Source organism: Pararge aegeria, chromosome 22, assembly GCF_905163445.1.
Source record: "Pararge aegeria chromosome 22, ilParAegt1.1, whole genome shotgun sequence".
Taxonomy (NCBI): domain Eukaryota; kingdom Metazoa; phylum Arthropoda; class Insecta; order Lepidoptera; family Nymphalidae; genus Pararge; species Pararge aegeria.
This window is the reverse complement of record NC_053201.1, coordinates 6,132,661-6,155,600: the sequence shown is the minus strand read 5'-3', so window position 1 is coordinate 6,155,600 and position 22,940 is coordinate 6,132,661. Positions and strand designations below refer to the sequence as shown.

The 22,940-nt window shown below is 36.1% G+C and overlaps 1 protein-coding gene across 1 annotated transcript in view; it reads right to left on the bottom strand.

The window, feature by feature from the left end:
- The window catches only part of LOC120633930 (neuronal PAS domain-containing protein 4B-like), a 208,435-nt gene that overhangs the window by 36,901 nt on the left and 148,594 nt on the right, over positions 1 to 22,940 (bottom strand). The window contains exons 7-8 of the mRNA XM_039904340.1: positions 17,555 to 17,739; positions 3,097 to 3,203 (exon numbers count right to left, since the gene is read on the bottom strand). Coding sequence (XP_039760274.1) covers positions 3,097 to 3,203; positions 17,555 to 17,739 — 292 coding nt within the window. The remainder of the gene's footprint in view (positions 1 to 3,096; positions 3,204 to 17,554; positions 17,740 to 22,940) is intronic.

The window sequence follows — 22,940 nt, the reverse complement described above, 5'->3', positions numbered from 1 at the left end:
CAATGTAACCTTAATTGATTCAAAATATACTATTACTTATCAAATCATATCATAGTCATGGACTTAATATTTTAGTGTTTAGGGACGGAGTAAATTTATAAACAAAATAGCACCGACAAAAAACGTTAAAGGAGCACCAAGCGATCGCACGAGGTAAACTGGTTCTGCCGGATTTAGATGCTTACAACAAGTGAGTTTTGAAAATACCTTCCAACAGGTGGAGACTTATTGTTTTCGTCTTCTTATAAGCCTATGTAGAAGCCTTCTCATAAGAAGTACAACGGAAGGTTCCGGCCGACCAAGTACGAGGATAAGCCCAGGGAAAGGAGAAGAAGAAGAAGAAAAAGCATATCTAGAGTAACTTAATAAAACATATTGATAAATATGACCTAGGTTATTCGTGGTCCGTGGTAGTTCGCCAGTATTCCAAAAGATGGCACTGATTCGTTTGTTATTAGAAGTTGTGTAAAATGGTTGTGTGTTTGTTTCGCACGACCACATCTATTCATTTATATCGATGATCATATTTAATATTATTAATAATAAATTTTTACGAGACCAAATGTATTTTACTACCTATTCTTAAAATATCGCAGAACAAATCCGTCCAACAATAGGAATAATACTTTATTATACCGTTATTTTGTAATGCGATCGGGAGATTTCGCTAACGGGCGGAACGTTGCAGAATTTAACATTTTACTGGGCACATTTAGAAATGTTAAAACGGTTATTAAATAACGTGGGAAGCTGAGTTTTATATTGGACTGCTGGATCAGCTGTTAAGTGAGTTATTGATAATATTTAGGTATGTACCCGCAATTTTTTTTAATTACAATTATCAAGTGTATATCTATGGAAAAGTAAAGCTATAATTCTACCTCACCGACGTGAAATTCCGAAATTTAAAAAAACCTATAGTTAACCCATTGGTGCACGCTATCTCTATGCAAATCTTTGATCTTAGATCGGAGCAGCAGTTAATCCGTACATAGGCCGCTAACAAACCAATTAATATACTAACAGACAACTATACAACATTTTTTCTAATTTGTCTTAAAATGTTAAAAAATTGTGTGAATATGTTCTACAAGTGCGATAAACTACATAAAAATAAACACAATTAACAGACATTTTTTCTATAGATATCTTAGATTTCCACGGTAAAAATGAACTTAATGATTTTAATTCTAAAATGGAACCTTCCTTTATTATGACATACAAATCAGGAACAAATTCTTTTAGCTAATTTTTGCGGCACCTTTAAAGTACGAGTTGACACATAAAATAACAAATGACTAAACTTGTATGCAAAAAATCAGACAATACTAATTTGACAGAAACTGTCAATCAGTCTAAAACGTTTTAACATTTTAAAAAGATATGATCGACACACCTATTTCTAATAAGAGTCCTTTCTCTGATCTATTTATGTGCGATTACCGTACCGTATTTGTTAATCGCAGACTACCGTAAGACCTGCAAAGGAGCTCTGCTCAGAAAACCGCATGTGTTGCACCCAACGCATTTATTATTATTTATTGATAAAGTCTGATATAATACGGATCGCAAAAGAATTACGGTCACTTAGTATGTCCAATAACGTTGGGTCTTTCTAATGACTTTATTCAGTTTTTCTGTGGGCTTGTCTAATGTTTTATGATTCTGCTTATTCAATTAGCTAAAACGCAGTCACGCAGCAAAGTGTAGCACAGAACTTCGGGTATTTCTCGAGCTTATGCTGAGACGCAGCTATAGGTTATATAGCCATCCACCTTCCAATCAGCTTACACGTGTGGGTTTACCAAAAAACTGACATGGAGCTAAGCTTAGAGCAGGTTGTACTGTTTCTCTTAAATACGTTCTTACTTCAATGTCGGTTTATTAATATAGAATTACAGCAGGACAATCACCAGTCTTCGTCTGACCTGAATAACTTAAACTTACGTCCAATGTCCAGACAGCCTTTTCTCCCTTGCACTTCTTGAACCTATCTGCGATTAACTTATAGGTAGCCTTCAAACAAGAAATACTTAAAGCCAAGTTAACAGTTCTAGGTATCCACTAACCGATTGACATCTTGCCTTCACCATTCTTTTTTTCTGAGTGCTATTCATAATAGGTCGAGGTCAATAGCGGTTGAAAGTTGAACTTATAATCCTTGGTCTGGTATTTAGGATCCCTGCAGTTCCTTTTATTTTGTCGTCAATTGTAACAGTTTAAAAGCCACGCCTAAGATTCGATAGGCTTTCAAATACTTTTAAACGTGTACCATTAGTTTATTTTTCATTTGATAGATCAGGGCTTGACCTATGAACGTCAACTCATGGAATCTGACTCTCTGAGCACTCTATTTTTGATATTATACTTCGATATTACATATAAAAAAGCATGAAGTTTCTGTAATCATAAAGATTTATTTTAATACTAGCGGACCCTCGCGACTTTGTCGGCGTATGAGTCCATCGAGAAGCTAGAATAGATGTTCTTATTTTAAATGTGCTGAAAAATAATGTAATTTTATTTTGCACAAATATAGCTACTTGGTTAGCAATACCACAATGAGAAGTTGAAGATAAACTTGTTTTTTTAACAGTGTGTAAAATGGAGCTTTGACTTTAGTGCGAAGGTCAAAAATAAGAGTACACGGGGAACGTAAAGAATGCATGAATTAATGAATGAATTTTTATATATATTTACTTTCTCATCACCGTCCTTAATCTATTTACGACTCACTAAATAGTCTTCTCTGGGTATATATAAAAATTTGGTTTTAATTTTCCACGCGGCTCCAACGCGGGCGGTCAGCTTGGTTGGTTAGAAGACTTATACACCATCGACATCATTAGCCTATTAACATCTCACTGCTGGCTATGGACATTCATTCTCTTAGTGCAGTTACAGAGCATAGAAAAACCATTCTGTAATTATTACTTGTTCTTAAATTCTTTTAATAGTCCCGGGGAGACGAATTGGGCAACTGTAATATCTTCACGGGGTGCGTTGCTAAATAAATAAATAAAATTATAATATAAAGTTATAATTTTATTTAGTATCAGTTGTTTATTATAGTCATTGGTAAGGCAGTAGACTTACTTAGTCGGTGTTTATTCTGCGCCTCCTTGCAGCAGTCAGGGTGAAGCAGGTGGTACCAGCTGACGCCGTGAAGAGCACTCCTCTCCCAGCCCAAGTGCCACTCGCTACTGGACAAACAGACAACCTTTTGTTATTTATTATGTAGGGTCCAATAATTTTAGAAAACGATATAAATGTTAATTGTGTTATTTTGGTTCTTGCTTATGTTCGGCTCAAACTCTGCACTAATCTTGATAAACTGTTTTGCCCAACTTTCCACTACAATTTAGTCCATGAATACAATTTCAACTATTCATAAGTGATGATTCAGTGTTAGATGGAAGCGTGTTAACCTTTTAGGGGAAAGGCAGTTATATTAAGCCCATAAACTTATAGATTTTTATGCGATTACGTATCTACCTACTACCTGCTGGAACGGTACCTACTGGAATGCTTAATCAAATGGCAGCACATCTTTGTCGATAGGATGTTTAGCCACTGCTAAAGCGTAGGCCCAGACCATAAACCAGAGTAAAATTTAGAAGTTATAAATTTCAAGTTTTTTTTTTTTAATTTATAAATAAATACTACGACAATACACACATCGCCACCTAGCCCCAAAGTAAGCATAGCTTGTGTTATGGGTACTAAGGTGACTGATGAATATTTTTTATGAATTATATACATAAATACTTAGAATATACATATAAACACCCAGACACTGAAAAACATTCATGCTCATCACACAAACATTTTCCAGTTGTGGGAATCGAACCCACGGCCTTGGACTCAGAAAGCAGGGTCGCTGCAAACTGCGCCGATTGGCCGTCAAAAGTTGCTCCTTGCGAGGATCAAACTCGGGTCCTCCACTCATAAGACCAAATCGCTTACCACTGCGCCAAAGTAAATTCACATATATACACAGTTATACACATACAAAAGAATCGGACAATACCCAAAAAGAAAATCTCTACTGGTAAGTAACGGCCGACTGGCGCAGTGGGCAGCGACCCTGCTTTCTGAGTCCAAGGCCGTGGGTTCGATTCATTTTCAGTATCTGGGTGTTTATCTGTATATAATAAGTATTTATGTATATTATTCATAAAAATATTCATCAGTCATCTTAGTACCCATGTTAGCTACGCTTACTTTGGGGCTAGATGGCGATGTGTGTGTTGTCGTAGTATATTTGTTTGTTTAAATACCAATCAAGATTTCTTAATTCAAACAGGCCCATAGAAGACACTTTTGATGCGTAAATTGCCTTAAAGCGTATAGGTACTTGTTTTTTTTTATTCGACTACAAGTTGGCCCTTGACTGCCATCTCACCTGGTGGTAAGTGATGATGCAGTCTAAGCTGGAAGTAGCGGGCTACTCTGTTAGGGTAGTCAGCGTAGTCATAACCCTAATAGGTTTTCACGCGACATCGCATCGGAACACTAAATAGCTTGGCGGCACCAGAACAGACCAGGGAAAATTCAGCAATTATAAATTCCAAAATTGAACCTGCCAGGCATTGAACTCGGGACCTCCTACTTAAATTCACAGCGTTTACCGTTGGGCCAGGAGGGCGTCATTGGTAGTGAGACGATGACGATAACCACATTTGTATGCTTAAAACTAAAGCTAGGAGGGTTACAAACGCACCATGTTCTTAGAATATAATCAGAATCTAGTAGGTATTTATAAAAGTGAAACTTTTAAAATATAACTTAGGAACAAGTATAAAAATAATAACAGTTAGTTATACCACTGTCTTCATATTGTAACAGTCTAGACGTGTAATAAAAACTTAAAACTAAAGCTATTGGGGTTACAAACGCACCCTGTTCTAAAATTAAAATCAGAATCTAGTTCGTATTAATAAAAGTTTAACTTTTAACATATTAGTTAGTAACAAGTATAAAAATAATTACAGTTCATTATAAGTACCACTGTCTTCATATTGTAACAGTCTAGACGTGTAATAAAAGCTGTAATTAAAATGTTCTTTAAAATTATTAGGACGTACTAACTCGGAACAGGTTTACATAGACAAGGTCTTCGGAAGATTGATGGATGCGATGACCCCACCAGATATTTGTTTTGCTGTGTCAAGTTCACTTTAATTACGTTTATCATTATTTTTAATCAACTCTACGGGTACATAGCTTATTAGGTATCAATTATAATTAACATGTATTTTTTATTATCTGGTAAGACATTGTAATGATACCAAAATTCAAATTCAGAATTTCTTTATTCATGTAGGCCTATCACAGGCACTTATGAAGCGTTCATACATAAATTTTTACATAATTGTAAGGGGATGGTGATAACTTCATCCGCCAACTTAAACCTAAAGCTACGAGGGTTCCAAACGCGCCCTCGTCTAAGAAGAGCCCACAACAAACTTAGCCGGGTAATTTTTTTTTTGTTATCACCATCTCACAGTAATTCATATTCAGCCATGAAGCTAGAGCAATTCACACCCAAGCTTTTTTATCGTTTAAGTAATCCTTAATATTATAATAGGATTTTTCTGTAAGCTTACGTTTTATATAAACTTTGAACTTATTGAGAGACATCTCAAAGATTTCATTTGGTAATTTGTTAAAAAATAATATACAATTGCCCTTGAATGAATTACCCTATTTGGATTTGTATTGATTTTCAGACAGTCCACTGTAGGACTAAAGACCTCACACAATGGGAGGGTTTGCCTGTAATCAGGTCTGTAGGCGGGTTGGGGATCGCATAAAGTGGTAGTAGTAGCATAGAGGACTCTGTTGCCTGCTCTCTAATGGATATTCCCTCAATCGCCTCATACGACACCCGCGGGAAAAGGAGGGTTGGTGAGAATGCATTCTAATCTGCCGTCATCATACGGCAAATATTCAACCCACTTAAAAAAAGGAGGAGAGTCTCAATTCTACTGTATATATATATTTTTTTCTGTATGTTTGTTACGCGATTACTCCGCCAACTGTCCACCATTTTTGATTATTTTTTTGTTTGGTATGACCTCAGAGCAGTGGCGTGCATAAAGGGTATGCAAAGTTGATACAAAATGAAGAAAATCTACAGTGCAAGTTATAAAACTTAAGGGTAGGCTTTTTATAACACCAGAATTTCTTCATTTCATACAATCTGCATACCCTATACATACCCTCTATGCACGCCACTACCTCTGAGGTGGTCCAATTTTAATTTGGTGAAGATCTATTGGAGGGATCCTGGAAAAATCGAGGGAACTCTTCAAATGTTATAGGAACACCTATTACGATTTAAGTATTTTTTAATGTAACTTGAGCATTTTCTTTCGAAATGTACCACTACCGTGTACTAAGTAACGTCGAACTGATGATGAAGAGCAAGGATAGTCACCGAAACTATACAATAAAAAGTATGACATTAGTTGCGCTTGCGGTATATAGTGCAATATATGATCGTGACAATAAAGGAGCTGATGGCTAAGTGCCGGGAGGACTCCTCAAGCAACTCCTCAAGGCTCCAGGAAATGCAATATTTTGTGGAAGGTGAGCAGCTATTATAACTTAGATATAATTGCAAACCTACCCCTTAAAAAGCTTAAAAAAGGTTTTTTGACAAAAAGAACCGACTTTTGTTATACTAAAAAGCACTATATAAATATTTTCTACAACATTTTTTAGGTCGGTGCCCAGTTAAATGTAGAAAACGACTTGTAATTTTCTTGCTTCTATATGAAAAGGAATACGAAATATATGAATATATGATCGCTATGTAGCGATTAGGCCGCCTAATTGTATACTTCGTGTGAACTAGTTTTTCTGTATTTTTATGTGATGTTCAATAAAAGTGTATTCACACATAAATTCATGATCTAAACATAGTAACTTTCTACATTTTACTTGGAACCGACCTAAAAAGAAAATATTTATTTCTTGCTTTTTAGTCGTATAATAAAGTCGGTTCTGTTTTGTAAAACAAATTTTTCTTTATAGTTGTATTAGACGGAATAAGCAGATATCATATATCATGCGACAAAGTGACATCCTGTATTACCGGCGGCGTAGGTTAACACCTACATCATATACAGCTGTAATTACACCGGCAACCATGCTTTTCAGATCAGAATACAGCAATGCTTTCTGCTTGGTGCCAGAAACAGGCATGGCGGTAGAAGTTTCTCAGATGAGCTGTGTCAAAATTGCTCTGAATGTTCAAATTAGTGATCATCAACATATCATCAAATCTTAATTTCGCGACATATATGGAATCTAAGATTGGATAAATATCTTCATCGTTAACAAAGATTAAGAATAATGATAGATAATATATTTCTTGTTTTCTCTTTAATTTGTGAAATAAAGATAGATAAAGTGTTTGCAAAAATTAAAAGAAAACAAGAAATTAAGATTAGAATAAGGGATCACTCCATATGTGAATGTGGCTTGGAAGAAAGCACTGTCTCCCATATCCTCTTCTCTTGCCCTAAACTCCTTCATCCCCTCTATGATGTTCTCCCAGTCCAAGTTCCTCGTCCTCTAAATGTTGAGTGTCTGTTAATGTCTGTGTTTAGCCCATTCTGTAGATTCCTATGTAAATATGTTAAGTGTAATAATATTAAGTTGTAAATATATATGTAAGAACCTTCCTATCTCCAACCGACTAACATTCTAATTATCTGTTTTTCTGTTGGAAATTAACTCATAAAGGAAGCAATAAATCTGCTACTTATTTAAATGCGTCAAGATTAAAATTTGGTCTTCCTCATATTTCACCGATCATTCTCAAAAGCGTGTCTCCTCCATACCACGTGACATTGGCGAAGTAAATCGTACCCAATTGGTACAAACACAAGCCATTAAAAAAAAAAAAAGAAATAACAGAAGCAGAAAAATAATTGTTTTCCATCAGTAATGTCATGATGTCGTCAAACGTAAGCGAACTTATTAAAGGAAGTTGCAGTAGATATTTTTGTGACTGATCTCGTTAGGGAAAATACTACTTAATTCTTTTAACAAACCCTTGAAGGGTGTCAGCTCTTCAGTTGCCTCTTATATAATATCTCTTATATAATAATTAAAATGCGTATAGGCTGAGGATGATGATGATGTTTCGTAATTTATAAAGTTCTTCGTTTCAAGTCCACTCATTGATATAAAAGACAAATAACATAATACGTTAGTGTATCCATGACCTTATTAGAAGAAAACTCTCAACATTGCCTGCTGAGATGAAAGCAAATATCATTTTGATTGATTGGTCTATGTCCATTAATTTGATAGAAATATAGTCTTTAACATGAAAGCTATTGGAGCTATATTGGCATTTAAATAAGCCTATACAAAATCAAACATTAGCTTAAAATATTAGCTAATTGTTACTAAGATCGTATTGGGCAGTGTATTCAAGTTTAAATAAATAACCGTTTCATTAAACGATAATATGTGGAGTGTGTACCCACTTAAGATTTTAGGCCGTCTTAATACCTTAACCCATAATATTATTTGTTTGATCATGCTATTGGAACGCCCTTCAAATAAAGTAAGATATCTGCATAATATCTTCTTAGACAAACTCCAACTTTCTTTATTCAAAAAAACAGGAAGGCAATTTTGATGAGTATGTACTTATATTTATTTTCATTGCAATGAGATGATAGTGATAACAAACTACATTCAATATCTTAAACGTTAAAATTCGGTTGGTGTGTTGAAAATTGTAAGCGTTTTTGTTCTTCTTTTATATTCTATTTAATTTTTACTTTCATTGGAAAACCAACAGCTGTAATTATCCTAAATAGTTCATAAATTGGTTAACTTAAAACTAATAACAGGTTTTGTGTATTTGTTCCTGTATAAAGCAGGGCGAAAATTTAATAATGGCAGTTACCGGTTATTCTTTTGTTTCTGTTTGAATTATTTTGGTCAATAAAAAGTATAATTTTTGGTTTTGAGAATTATTTCTAATGTGTTAAAACTTTAAAAAAATTACTGTATATGTTTATTTTAACGTTAATTAATTGTTGCAAGTGGTAAGTTGAATTATATTTGTTTTTTTACACCAAAGAAGTAATTTCTTACACAATTATTTTTTCCATTCCTATCTTACCACTTTTGTTTTTTTTTTGTTTTGTTATTATGCTACCGTACATCTTATGTAAACATGGCTTATTTTCAGATTAATTTTGTAAACTAAATCCGACCCATTTATACATAAGTTTTCGCAACGATACCATCTGTAATTTGGATAGATTTATGCTTGTCAACTACTAACTGTCCTATAAAGGGCAAAACTCGACTACATTTGAATTCATTAGCCCATAAGGGCATGGGATATTAATATCATAGCCACTTGACAGGGTACAAATCAGAATACTTATTGTGGAACACGCTATCGCAACTTGTAGAGATGAGCTTTCAAATTCAAATTCTTTATTTGGATAAAATATGATAGGAACTAAACACTTATATATGATTTTATCATTTGGTGTTTCACGCATCAACGACGTCCAAATATTGAGTTAAATTTAAAAGAATAATATTAAATATAATGTCAGTATAGGTAATTAGGTAGGTATATATATCTAGTCAAATATTTTTGTGCACTAAAAATTCCTTGAGTGAGTACAAATCAAAAATGAAGGTAGGAGTTAATTTTGCGTAACGATGTTTTCCCATTTCCACAGCATGGCACAGACCTCCTCTATTGTTAAAAAGGCTTAAAAGTTCCTTTGAAGTCTTCCCTATTAAAATTAAAATATTTGCGGTTTAAGAAATTTTATTGTTTTCATAAGAACAGTATTCACTTACATGAAAACTTAAGCTATTACATTATAAGGTTTGCTGAGATTGTGAGTTAGAGCGTGCTACACAAAAAATAGACTTAATTCAACATGCCAAAAACAATTAATTCACATGCAGCTATCCGTTAAAACTTTTAACTTAAAAGTATACAAAAATATGAGGGTAGTATGGTACCATTGTAACAAAAACCCACTAACGCTAGGCATATCTACGTCGTATTTAAATGAAACAATATTATGTTATTTTGATATAACAAAAAAAGGCTAGTTTGTGATAAAGAATCTTTGTAGCCTTCGAAATTATTTGGCACCAAAGTAATAAAGTACGTTATATTATTTTGGGTTTTGATGAACTGAACTGTATCACTCTTGTAATATATTTGTAATTTGGCGTAGGTAACCCAATTTTCTATATTTTTTTTCTCTTCTAGAGGTATTTTATATAAATTGATATATCTGAAGTGTGCAGTGTGTCGTTCTTTCTGCTGTTTTGGCCATCCAATATGTAAGTAAATCCGCTAGTGTCTATCTAGTAGTAAATGTATCTGTGTGTTTATGTGTGACATTAGTCAATCAAATATTTTTTTTTATTAAATATCATGGAGACAATTCATCTCAAACGCTCAAGTATTACGAAGGGCCAAATGCAAATGAAAACTAAAGACAACCGTCATACAAAGGAAGGTTTCGTTTTTCGGTCACCTACAGAGAGGATCCCTGTCCGAGTTTCCAAGGTTGCTCCTTGAAGGGAAAATTACCAGGAAAAGAGCACCTGGGAGACCGAGGATGAAATGGTTGGACGATGTAAGAGGGTGGATCAGACATACCTATTCGGAATTGATGATTATGGCACATCATCGTACGATTTATTTACCATCTCCTTTCTACCATGGAACTGCGAGGTACCGAAAGAATCTGCACCTTTACGTGGTTGAAATACCATCAACACGTACGAAGCGTTTTGCTTCTTCCTTTCTGATCCGCACCGCAAAGGCCTGGAATGCCCTCCCATCTTTCGTCTTCCCCGATACCTATAATCTGGGTGCCTTCAAATCAAGAGTGAATAGGCATCTTCTAGGCAAGCGCGCTTCATCTTAGGCTGCATCGTCAATTACCATCAGGTGTGCAGTCAAGCACTTGTCTATATAATAAAAAAAAAAAAAAAGATTTTCCACTGGCTGACCTCCGAACTACAATATGAAGATGGCACCTAATGATGATGACGATGATCAATCAATCTTTATAAGCTACGTGCCATCACCGGAATGCAAACTAAGTAATACTCTTTTCCCAAGGAAGACGATAATTTGCAACCGCATTCAATGAAGTAAAATCTTGAACCATTTAATGTGTAGGACATAAATTAGTAACTGTTCTGGGTTACTCTTGAAAATTATAACTTTCAAAACAAAAGTAAATTCACCAGGTAATTTAACAATTATCCAACGAATGTGCGCTCAGCTTTGTTGAAGATCGCAAAATGTAGTAATGACAGGACAATGATATTCATGCCAACATCATGACAAGTTGTAATAGAATATACAAGTTATGACATATGGGTGCGTAAAGCACGCACTGAGCTTGATTAGGTTTAGACGTAAATAATATTATTTATATACTAACTAACGTGAGTTATTAGGCTGACTGTGTATTTAATTGGTATTCGAAGGTTATTAATGATCATTTAAGTCAAACCTTAATATAAACTTGTAATATGCGAAACAAGACGCGGTGTATTTTTAAACAAATTCTACACTCTTTGCAAATGTTAAAAGCATTCGCAAAGAGTATAGAAATGCTTTTCGCATTTGCAAAGAGTATAGAAAAACATGCGTAGAAAAACCCTTCCACTGGGATCCCTCCCCCGTTCCGTGCAGCATTGTCAGTTTTTGACTCTTTATGACCAACTAACAAACGAGACTTAAAATATGCTTAGATACATACACATGCAGTGGCGTGCATAGAGGGTATGCACAGGGTATGCAGATGATATAAAATGAAGGAAATCTGCAGTACGAGTTATAGAAAACTTAAGGATAGGCATTGTAAGAGTTATAAAAATTCTACCCTTAAGTATTTATAACTCGTAGTGGAGATTTCCTTCATTTTATATCATCTGCATACCCTGTTCATACCCTCTATGCACGCCACTGTACACGTGCGTACACAAACACACACATACACACACATACATAGACAAACACACACAAACACTAAATAAAAGGTAATTTTTGAAACTGTTTTATCTGACCAATTTTTTTTTGTTTTTCTGGGCAGATGTGGTCGACACTTTTTATTTTGTGTAAGAGAAACTATTTCACCCAAACAGAATTGTCAAATAATTTAGGTAACAATATATTGTTCAAGATGATATATGAAGAAGATTGTGATAATAAGAAGGGGTTGGGGCCGCAGTCAGCCACGCTGCCCCCTGCTTATTGGCGAACAGAAAACTATATTTTGTTATTATTATTGTCCCAAAAAAACGAATAAAAAACTATAAGTGCGTACGTACAAACACGAGTTTTTTTTTCATACCTCCGAACAGTTGACAGTGAAATATGTAGAGAGTTAGAGCGTAAAAATATTGATGTATTTTAAGTGCGCATTTCAGAATATATAAGTGATTCTACGGGAGCGTGTGACATTGTCATTGTATGCAAAGTATTAACCGAGAATGTACAAGCAGGTGACGAGGATACCTTTCAAGAGCTGTGGGCCTGTCACCAGACGAAAATTAGTATTGATATCATAGCACAAAACGGTGATAGCCTGGTGGGACTTTGGCTGCACTATCGGGGATTCGATTTCGAACCCCAGAACGCATCTCAAACATTTATTAGTTATGTGCGTTTAAGAACTAAATATCACTTTTTGAAGACCTCCCAGGCGCAAAAATGGAAGCTGCAGATTTCAGTGGGATTTCCAGGGTTTGAACCAAAGCAAGGGCAATTTTGGGATTAATAATTTAGACCAAGGCCGACTGGCGCAGTGGGCAGTGAATCTGCTTTCTGGGCCCTAGGCCGTGGGTTCGATTCCCACAACTGGAAAATGTTTGTGTGATGAACATGATTGCTTTTCCGTGTCTGGGCGTTTATCTGTATATTATAAATATTTACGTGCATAACACAAGCTACGCTTACTTTGGGGCTAGATGGCGATGTGTGTATTGTCGTAGTATATTTTTTATTTATAATTTCGTAATATTCTCTGGTCTAGTCTGCATCGTCTGTTAGCACCCCAATGCTAAGACGTGCCGCTTAGCGATTTAGCGTTCCGGTACGATGTCACGCAGACACCCATTAATGAGTTTTATATAATTAATAATCGTTATCATCTTAGAATGCATCTTCACTAATCATCAGGTAAGATAAAATTGCCAAAGGGTAACTTGTAGTGGAATAAAAAAAAGAGATCCGTGCCCTGAAGAAGATCGGTAATAGATTGATGATGAGCAACCGCTGAGTTTTTTTCCGGCTTCATTCTAGAATCAGCCTTTAGAAACCGTTAGAGTCACTACAAACAAACCGACATAGATTTCCAAAGTGCTTATATTATTAATTTTGATTTGATTTGACGAACAGAACAGTACACTCGTCATGTCTATTACCTATATTATACCTACATATTTGGTCCTGCAATATGAAATCTGAAATATGCACACGTCATAACAATTTACATTTATCTTGTGAATTCTATCGTTTCTTTGAACGTAATGAATAGGATGACGTTCGGTGAACGGATTTCAATGTAAACATAAATCTCGCCGCTCCATACAAGCTGTTTTCTTTACTTGCAGATCATATTTTATTCATTAATATGTCGGGAATAAAAAGTGTGCATAATTTGTTTGCATTGTGTCAAAACAATGTACTTGGACTTATTATTTGCTAAACAACAGCGTTTACATGATAGAAATACTGAATTTTATTTGTTGCTATACGAGCATAACATGTACCTACTGCATTGCTATCGACAATTGAATACCTATAGCAGTGATATAGGATACGTGTATTTTTATCTATTAAATACACTTTGAAATGGTGATAGCGCATTGGGTAGAAGTTCCGAGTTTGACCTCACTTTCGTGGGCCCAAGTTCGATTCCCAGCACGTACCTCTAACTTTTCTAAGATATGTGCGTTTGAAGTAATTAAATATCACTTGCACCGTTGAACGGTGAAGAAACCTGCATGCCTGAGAGTTCTCCAGAATATTCTAAAACGCGTGTGGAGTCCACCAATCCGCACTAGGCCAGCGTGGTGGACTACGGCCTTAACCCCTTCTCATTGTGGGAGGAGACCAGTGCCATGCAGTGGGCTGGTAATTGGTTCATTTGATTGACATCAAGACAATCTCAAGTAGATAAACTCTGCCTTTTGTAAAACGATCTCATGATATCACATTATATAGATACGTAGTTCAATACATACGGATTCCCCTCCCTTAACATCTCTCGTTTACGTCTATAAAGTAAGGTATCCGTACGCCTTACGTAAAACATTTGGTACGACCCATAATTATCGAAAAAGAGGTGAACCGCCGAATACAACTCGGATGGGCAACGTTCGGGAAACTTTGTGACATCTTCTCGTCCAAAATCCCTCAGTGAAGACTAAAGTCTTGGAACAGTGCGTGTTGCCAGTGATGACTAATGATCTGAGACGTGGTCGCTAACTATGGGCTTCAAAAGAAGGCTCAGAGTCACTCAGCGGGCGATGGAGAGAGCTATGCTACGAGTTGATCTCTATGTGATCAAATCAGAAATGAGGAGATCCGTAGGAGAACTGGAGTTACCGACATAGCTCAGCGAGTCGCGAAGCTAAAGTGGCAATGGGCAGGGCACTTAGCTAGGAGAACCGATGGACGTTGGGTGCTCAAGCACCGGTAAACGCAGCGTAGGTCGGCCCCAAACGAGCTGGACAGATGACATCAGGGGAGTCGCTGAGAGCCGATGAAGCAAGGACCGTGGATTTTGGAACTCCCTACAGAAGTCCAGCAGTGAACGCCGATTGGTTGAAATTATGATGATGATGATAATTATCGTACAAAATAATACTGTCTAACAATAGAAAAAATTCAGACCAGATATCAAGGAATGTCTGCAGCTTAGCTCTGTATATAATAAAAGAAGGTGCATTTGATGTTAATACAGCACATCACAAAAACGAAAACAAACGAATGGTATATTTTTTCAGTCAACTCGCAAGTCGCAGGGCATTTAACACATGTATGTAATCGTATAATACTCTACTTTATGTGCATTACAGAATCCTTAACGTCCGAGGCATTGTGTTACTGATAATAAGATTCAACGTATTGACAGATGAACGAGTAGTGGCCGCGCCCAGTGCGACAATCCTATCTGACCACTGTTTATTCTGTAGTTTTAGTACAAAATTTGCTTGCACGCAATCGAGAAGTCGTTTTTGATTATTTAACTATTTTTCGTCCATGTAAAAGCCGACCAAATGTCACTTATTTTAGAATCACCAATACTGTACTTCTGATTTTCGTTTCACAAACTTTCTGTCAAAAGTCCCAGCTAACGAGTTGTAGGCAAATTTGTGCTTTAATTCAATACAGACAAGATCCATATTACTCCAAAGTACAAGTGTATTCCACACTTAAAAACGACTTCTCGATTGCGAGCAAGCAAATCTTGTACTAAGACTACTGTTCACCATTGCATATTCCAACCCGTTTATTATTGACGCGTTGACGTGCATAAATATGAAACGGCCTCAATAGAGACGTTGTCATACATCTGCCTGTATTGATGGACGGTAGCTGGTTGTGACAGCTACGCATCTGTAATAAGACCAGCTCATTGTTCGAAAACCTTGAACTAGTGTTGACGAGGAAGTGAGGTAAAAGCCGTTTGTTTAGAGGGTTATTATCATACTTGTTTGTTTCTTTGTTCGTTTCTGCCCTTGGCTTGTTTGATTTAATCAGTGTTATGTGGGACCTTCTTATTGATGTTTTTGGTTGTCTAATCCTCAATCGCATCGCTTGTAACTTGCTTGAACATCACCAAGGCTAGCTGGAACCGGGTGAATCTGTTAAGCACACAAGCTACATTTCTATTCCTTTTGTCATGGAAACTCTTACTATGGATTTTATTTTATAGATAGATTATTAGATATTACAAAAAGATTAAACCAGAGATTACACCTAAGGAGGCTATTAAGAAAGGGAATGATACGAGAATGATTTTTATAGTAATTTGTTTTAGTTAAATTTCAATATTTTGCACAAAAAAACAAATTTTAGGCTTACTCATCATATCGACCCTTTAGCGGCCCACTACAGAGCACGGGTCTCCTCCCACAGTGAGAAAGTGTTAAGGTCGTAGTCCACCACGCTGGCCCAATGCGGATTTGTGGACTCCACATATCTTTGATAACATTATGGATAACTCTCAGGCATGTAAGTTTCCTCACGATGCTTTCCTACAGGGTCGAAGCAAGTGATATTTTCAATTACTTAAAATGCACACAATTTAGAAAAGTTAGGCTGGGTTCAAGCTCGGTCCCCCGAAAGTTAAGTCAAGCTCCTCCCTTTGCGCTATCGCCGCTTCATTTTAGGCTTGATAGGACGTTTTAATAAAATAAAGCGATTCTTCCAGATTATTGTTGGAGCTTCACCACACCAATTGGCATATAAATATTTGGTGCTCACTAAGAATATAAAGAACAATAATGCCTGAAAGAAATAGTTTGTCTATCATCGGAATTCAGACTACTCATCACAAAAACATTCTCACGTTTTTGGAAAGGCTAAGAAATGCCCTACTGCGTGGCAACCCCCCCTACCTCACAGACAAAAGTGGGTCTATGCTGCTGCGATGAAGGATGGCTTCCTAACCCGGCGGCCGTGAAAAACACAGATCATAATCATCACATCAATCTATTACCGGCCCACTACGGTACACTGGTCTCCTTCGACAATGAGAAGGGGTTAAGGCCGTAGTCCACCACGCTGGCCCAGTGCGGTTTGGTCCACGCTAGCAAAGTGCGGACTAGTCCATGCTGGTCCAGTGCACATTGGTCTACGCTGGTCCAGTGCGCATTGGCCGACGCTGGTCCAGTGCGGATTGGAAAACACTCACAAACACCTCAAAATTAAAGAAGGAGTGTTGATAATAGGTAAATTTTAACCCGTCACACATTCAAAACTATTTTAAAATGCAATTTTATAGTTTTTTTTTTATTATTAGTTTTGTTGCCATTTAAAATCAAATCTGTTTTTTTTTAAACAACTTAAAGATGATGTGAACAACTAACTAAGAAATGCATTTAACTTACTAGTAAGCCCATTAGCCTTAGGTGCCCCACTGACTTACAAAGCGTAGTCCATAAAGGCAGTCCAGTAGTTATTATCATTGACATTGTTCTGCTTGCAGTCGAATCTTTCTGCTCAAAAAGACTGTGTCTCATTTATTATAACATCAAACAGGCAAGTCGAAATTGCTTAGCCATTCTGTTTCTTTGTTGAAAAAATAATTGTAGGGAAGTTCCTTGAAAATTATACTTACTTAACATCGATATGCAGTTTTTTCATGTCCATCGCATGCACTGTCGTGAACACATTACTACACTATTAAATTAAATTAAAATAACATTAAGCAGGCAATGGGAAACGGGCGAAATGCTTAGCCAGTCTGTTTCGTTGTTGAAAAAATAATTGTAGGAAAATTATACTTACTTAACATCGATATGCAGTATTTTCATGTCCATGGCATGCACTGTCGTGAACACATTAGTGGCGCCATGCACGACACACTCTCGCGTCTCGGGCATGGCTAAGGGGGTGCAGGCGGCGAGGAATACCGGCTCGTTGCGACTGCAGAGAGGCAGGTATGAGACGTAGTGGCCTCGGACTAGCACCACCTGATAAAGATGTTTTAATATTAACACCAGCGGCTCGTGACGTCAACATTATTAATCTCTAGCTGTTGCCCGCGACTTCGTCTGCGTTTGATTTTGTTTTTTGATGTGGCGGTAAATTTAGTTGTAGATCTAAAAAAAAATTGTATCGCTAAGCCTTAAATGAGGGGTTTGCTGCTGTCCGCTGAGGAGTTCTGTCCTCTATCTCCATCTACAGTTTAGGCAAAATTAAACACATATTATTACCTCTATAGTACAAAAATAATTATTTAAGTCGGTTATAATTTGTCGGAGTTATGGTGTAAAATCGTCAAACACTTTTTTCCCCTCTCCCAAAGAACTGAACGTAAAATCGAGATAAAAAACATCCTATATTACTTCTAATACCTTCAGGAATATATGTACAAAGTTTCATAAGTATCGGTTAAGTAGTTTTTGCGTGAAAGCGTAACAAACAAACTTACATTTACATTTATAATATTAGTAGGGAAACTCATTACCAGCCCGTGACAGGTAACTCGTTACCTCTCAAAATGAGAACCCGTAAGGCACTGCAAGACGCCGTAGGGATCTGCATCGCTACGTGGTTGATATACGATGGGCGCGTATGAAGCAATTTGCATCTCCGTTTCTGATTCACACCGTAGAATGCCCTTCCAGCTTCCGTTATTCCCAGTACCTACAATATGAGTAGGTACCTTCAAATCAAGAGTGAACAGGCATCGAGGCAAGCGCACTCCACCTTAGGCTATATCATCAGTTACCATCAGGTGTGATTGCAGTCATCGCTCGTCTTTATCCATATAAAGGCGTTTAGGCCGCAGTCTGGCACGCTGACCAAGTATGGATTGCTAGGCCTAACAAGACTTAACTGGTATAGTTTGTGATATTGCTTAAAGCGTAACTCCGAAATGATAGAGATGCGAGCCGAGGACAGAACTCGGTTCCCCCAAAAGTGAGGAAGATGACCTAATCGCAAGGCTATCACGGCTTAACGGCCCACGTATACAGCTCATACCTCCTTCATTCTTATATTTGGGGCAGTGGCGTGCACAGGGTTTACGACCAGGGTAAGCATAAAGCAGGAAAGTGGCACAAAATGGAAAAATTGCCCTCCTATAAAATAATTTGGGTACTGCCTACCCAAATTATTTTTGCTTTTGCGCACGTATGAAGTGCACGCCACTGATTTGGGTCTACAGGTTTACGCGTGAATTGGGACTCGCTTTATTGGAATCTACAATAAAAAAAACTATGAAATTGTCGGAATTGGACGGATAAGCCTAAGAATATGAATTACCACAGCACGTAAAGAACTGAGCTTTCCGGATTTGAATCCAATTTCAGCATCATGGATTTATGTAGCGAGCTTCTTCATTATTTCATCAGAATATTCATCGAAACTAACGAGTAAATTGGTTGAGTTTCTATCGATGACAATCAAGCAAAGCTGATTAAGAATCGTATGACAACTTGCATGAAATTTAAGCCTTATACTTTTAAATCTTGCTGAGGATTACCATCCTATAATCACTAAGCCATTAAAGCTGTATATTCAAGTGTCAGATACCTTTCAAATCCCAACAATGTAATGACGAATACTAAAAGGTATTTGTCATATAGCACATAATAATTGGTACAGAAAAAACCGGAGCGGAACTATGTACGTCTATGAAATATGATTTCCAATATTTCTTACGTAAGAACTATAAGTGAAGGTCAAGCTGCTCAAAAAACTATTTCTACTAACGTCACAGCATTGAATAGGTATACCGCACTGACTACGGTGTCCATTTGTCCAGGGTAATACAGGACATTGAACAGTACTCGTATCACGTATGCAGTGAAGAAACCAATACCTCCTACCTAAGCAACAAATTAACTTAATTTTTGGGATAGACTCAGTCGAAAGACCAGACAGTATAGAGGAACTTAATTTTTGGCATAGACTTAGTGGGAAGGAAATACTCTAAAAAAGTTCAAAGTTTGTATGAAGCGAAAGCTTAAGAAAAGTCCTATTGTAGTATGAAAGATTACGTAAACGATAAAACAGCTTGGGTGTGAACAATTGCTCTAACCAGCTAGCTTCTTAAATATTTTCTAATGACAATGTGAGATGGCGATAACAAAAAGAACACCCGGCTAAGTTTGTTGCGGGCTTCTTCTTAGACCAGGGCAAGTTTGGAACTATCGTAGCTTTAGTTTTAAGTTTACGATTGTAGTTATCGCCATCACTACTCACTGCTATGTACACATTTTTTATGTAATGAACGCATCAAAAGTGCCATCTATGTGCCTATTTGAATAAAGAAATAGTTGACTTTGACTTTGACTTTGACAGAAGCGGTAATAAATGCGGATGAAGCACGCGGTCAACTGACTTAGGATAATAATTCTGATAATCTGGTTCTTTTGCGGATCTTTTTCATTTACGATAAGGTAACACAGAGCAGACTAAACAAACTGACTAAGAAAGACAAACAAAATTGATTTTGAGCGTCTTTTCATAACTTTTCACTTACTTTGCAAACATTTTTCACTTACTATCATCGCTAAAAGCAGTATTGTTTTGTTATTATAATCCTTAGTAAAGTTATACTAAATAAGCTTCTTCAAATAAAAAAATAAAAAAAATAAGCTTCGTCTTTTTCTTTTTTTTAATATTAAAGTAGTATAAATTTTTTAGCTATCCCTTGCCGAATGTAAACCTAAGTACTTAATAAAAGTAATTAAGTATATTAAAATCATATAAATATCTTTTAATTTTTTTTATTTTAAAAGTATTAAGCCAATTATCGTCAAAAGCGATCAATGAAAGAAAGTATACTTTATTGTATACAAAGAAACCCGCAAGAATAACTTACAAATTAAGAAATAAATGTTGAACAATTTGCAGCAGAGGCAGAGCAGAGGATACCATGAGTGATGTATGTAAACAATATAAACTACACAAAAAAAATTACAGTTATATATTTGTTAATTAACTACTAAGTCGCTTTATATATTTAAGAAAGATGTCAAAAACCACTATAGTTAACATTGATATGTCAAATTATATATTAGTTTATTATTATTTTTTTTTTTAATATTTATTATATTATGCATTATTTCATTTGTGTAATCTAGTTCAAGTGTTAGTATGTAGTTATTAGTAAGTATTTTTTAATATGCACAACCTGCAGTTTGTTATCCTTTTTTTTCCTCATCCTAAGGTTGCCTGGAAGAGATCGCTACGAAGCGATAAGGCCGCCTTTTGTATACTGCTTCTGTCTGTGTTTCTTTGTATTCTTCTTCTGTATTTTTATTTGTATACAAATGGAGTATAAATAAATTATTCGATTTCAAGCAAATCCTACGTATCCCATATTATTTTCCTAAAAGATGGCTCTAACCTCTGACCGTTTCGTTTCAAAGGCTGTAGGCGTGGCGCTTTGACATTCTTCAGAGTTTTAACAACAATAGAAAGATAAGAGCGGTTCGACAGTATAGTTCACAGTTCAACCGCTCACTGGAAATCTCCGAATCGACACTGCGGCCTTGGTACATATTTTATTACCTTTATTAAACACGCTTGTATTCCATTGCTCAACCAACGATCAATTGCGAGTAATAAAACTAAAAGATTGCATTCATAATGTAACAGGGAATTGTGTTTAATGATTATCATAAAACGGATAGATCGCAACAATTAGACATTTAAACTATTTCCAAGGCATAGAATCTATGAACATTTACGAGTTTTAGTTATGTCTGTGACTAATTTTATTGACTGAAACAATAAATTTTGCGCTTCCCACAAGGTTCTAGTGGCAATAATCAAAACTTAGCTAAACTTTTTTGTGCTTTTCGGTGTGAAGTCCTTGAGATCGTGGGACCTAGGAGTCTATACTTAATAATCTTTCAAAGATTAGCCTATCATAGATCCTACTATTATATATTATTATTTTGTCCATATTGGTAAATTTGAGCTAACCACGAATCGAAAAAGTTTTTTTAGTGAGATTAAACGGTATATTAACTGTAGTTTTGATTTATAAGTTACCAAAACAAACGACCTAAATTATTAATCGTTGATCGGTATACTTTAAAGGTTTTTAAAACATCATATTGTCTGTTTTACGGGTTTTACTTTTACCATCGCACCCTTTCGAAAAGCAGATTCTTCTATTGCAGAGTTTGGAGCGTCGTCGCAATGTTGCCTGCCTTTCGGTATTCTATACGATATATTTCGGAGAGTGTGCTCAAGAAGCGTTTGATGTCGTTCCCCTTGTGAAAAAGGTGAGTACCTTTTTTCCATTGAACCACGAGGCACCTTAAGGATCTGCATCCCTTCGTGATTTATATACCATGGACGCGTCCGAAACGCTTTGCATCTTCGTTTCTGATTCGCACCGCAAGGATCTGGAATGCCCTACCAGCTTCAATTTCCCCCAGTACCTACAGTATTAGTAACTTCTATGCAAGCGCGCTCCACCTCAGGCTGCATCATCACCTAACATCAGGAGTGATTGCAGTCACATACTCGTCTAGATACGAGTACATAATAAAAAAAAAAATACTTGAAGAGTCATTCTACGATTGTTTCCCTAACAAACCTTAATATTTTTACAATTTCACAGCACCGAACACTATTGTATCTTGTTTGCAGATTAAAGTTGAGCCTTTTGCTTCTACGTCATCTTTGTTACACCAAAATAGATTAATTCGATGAATGTATTTAAAAAAGTGTTTTAACTTATGAGAATCTTCGGCTTTTGAAAATTTAACGACACTAACATTTTCCCTATCAATATAAATAACTAGAATCGAAATTGGCCATCTGTTTTTGGACTAAGGAACACAATTCAAACGTGAATACAATGATTACAACAATTAACACCCAATCGTAATCTCTGTCGAGATTTATTCACCGATTCCCGCGAAGATAAATAACGTGAAATGAAACGTTGCGTCAACGTGTCTACGCCTACGAAAACGGACTATAATGAGGCTATAATCTGATATGAAACATTGAAATATCGGATCAAATAACAGAACGCCCAGGCGCACCGAGTGAGACATTGTATAAAGTTGTTTAAAGGCTTATGGAAATAAAATTGTTTTACATAAACTCAATGTTATAATTCTAATTAAAATAATAATATATTCTGTTAAAATTATATTCAGAGTTTTGCCACCTTTCCTAGCTGAGTTGATATAAGCTT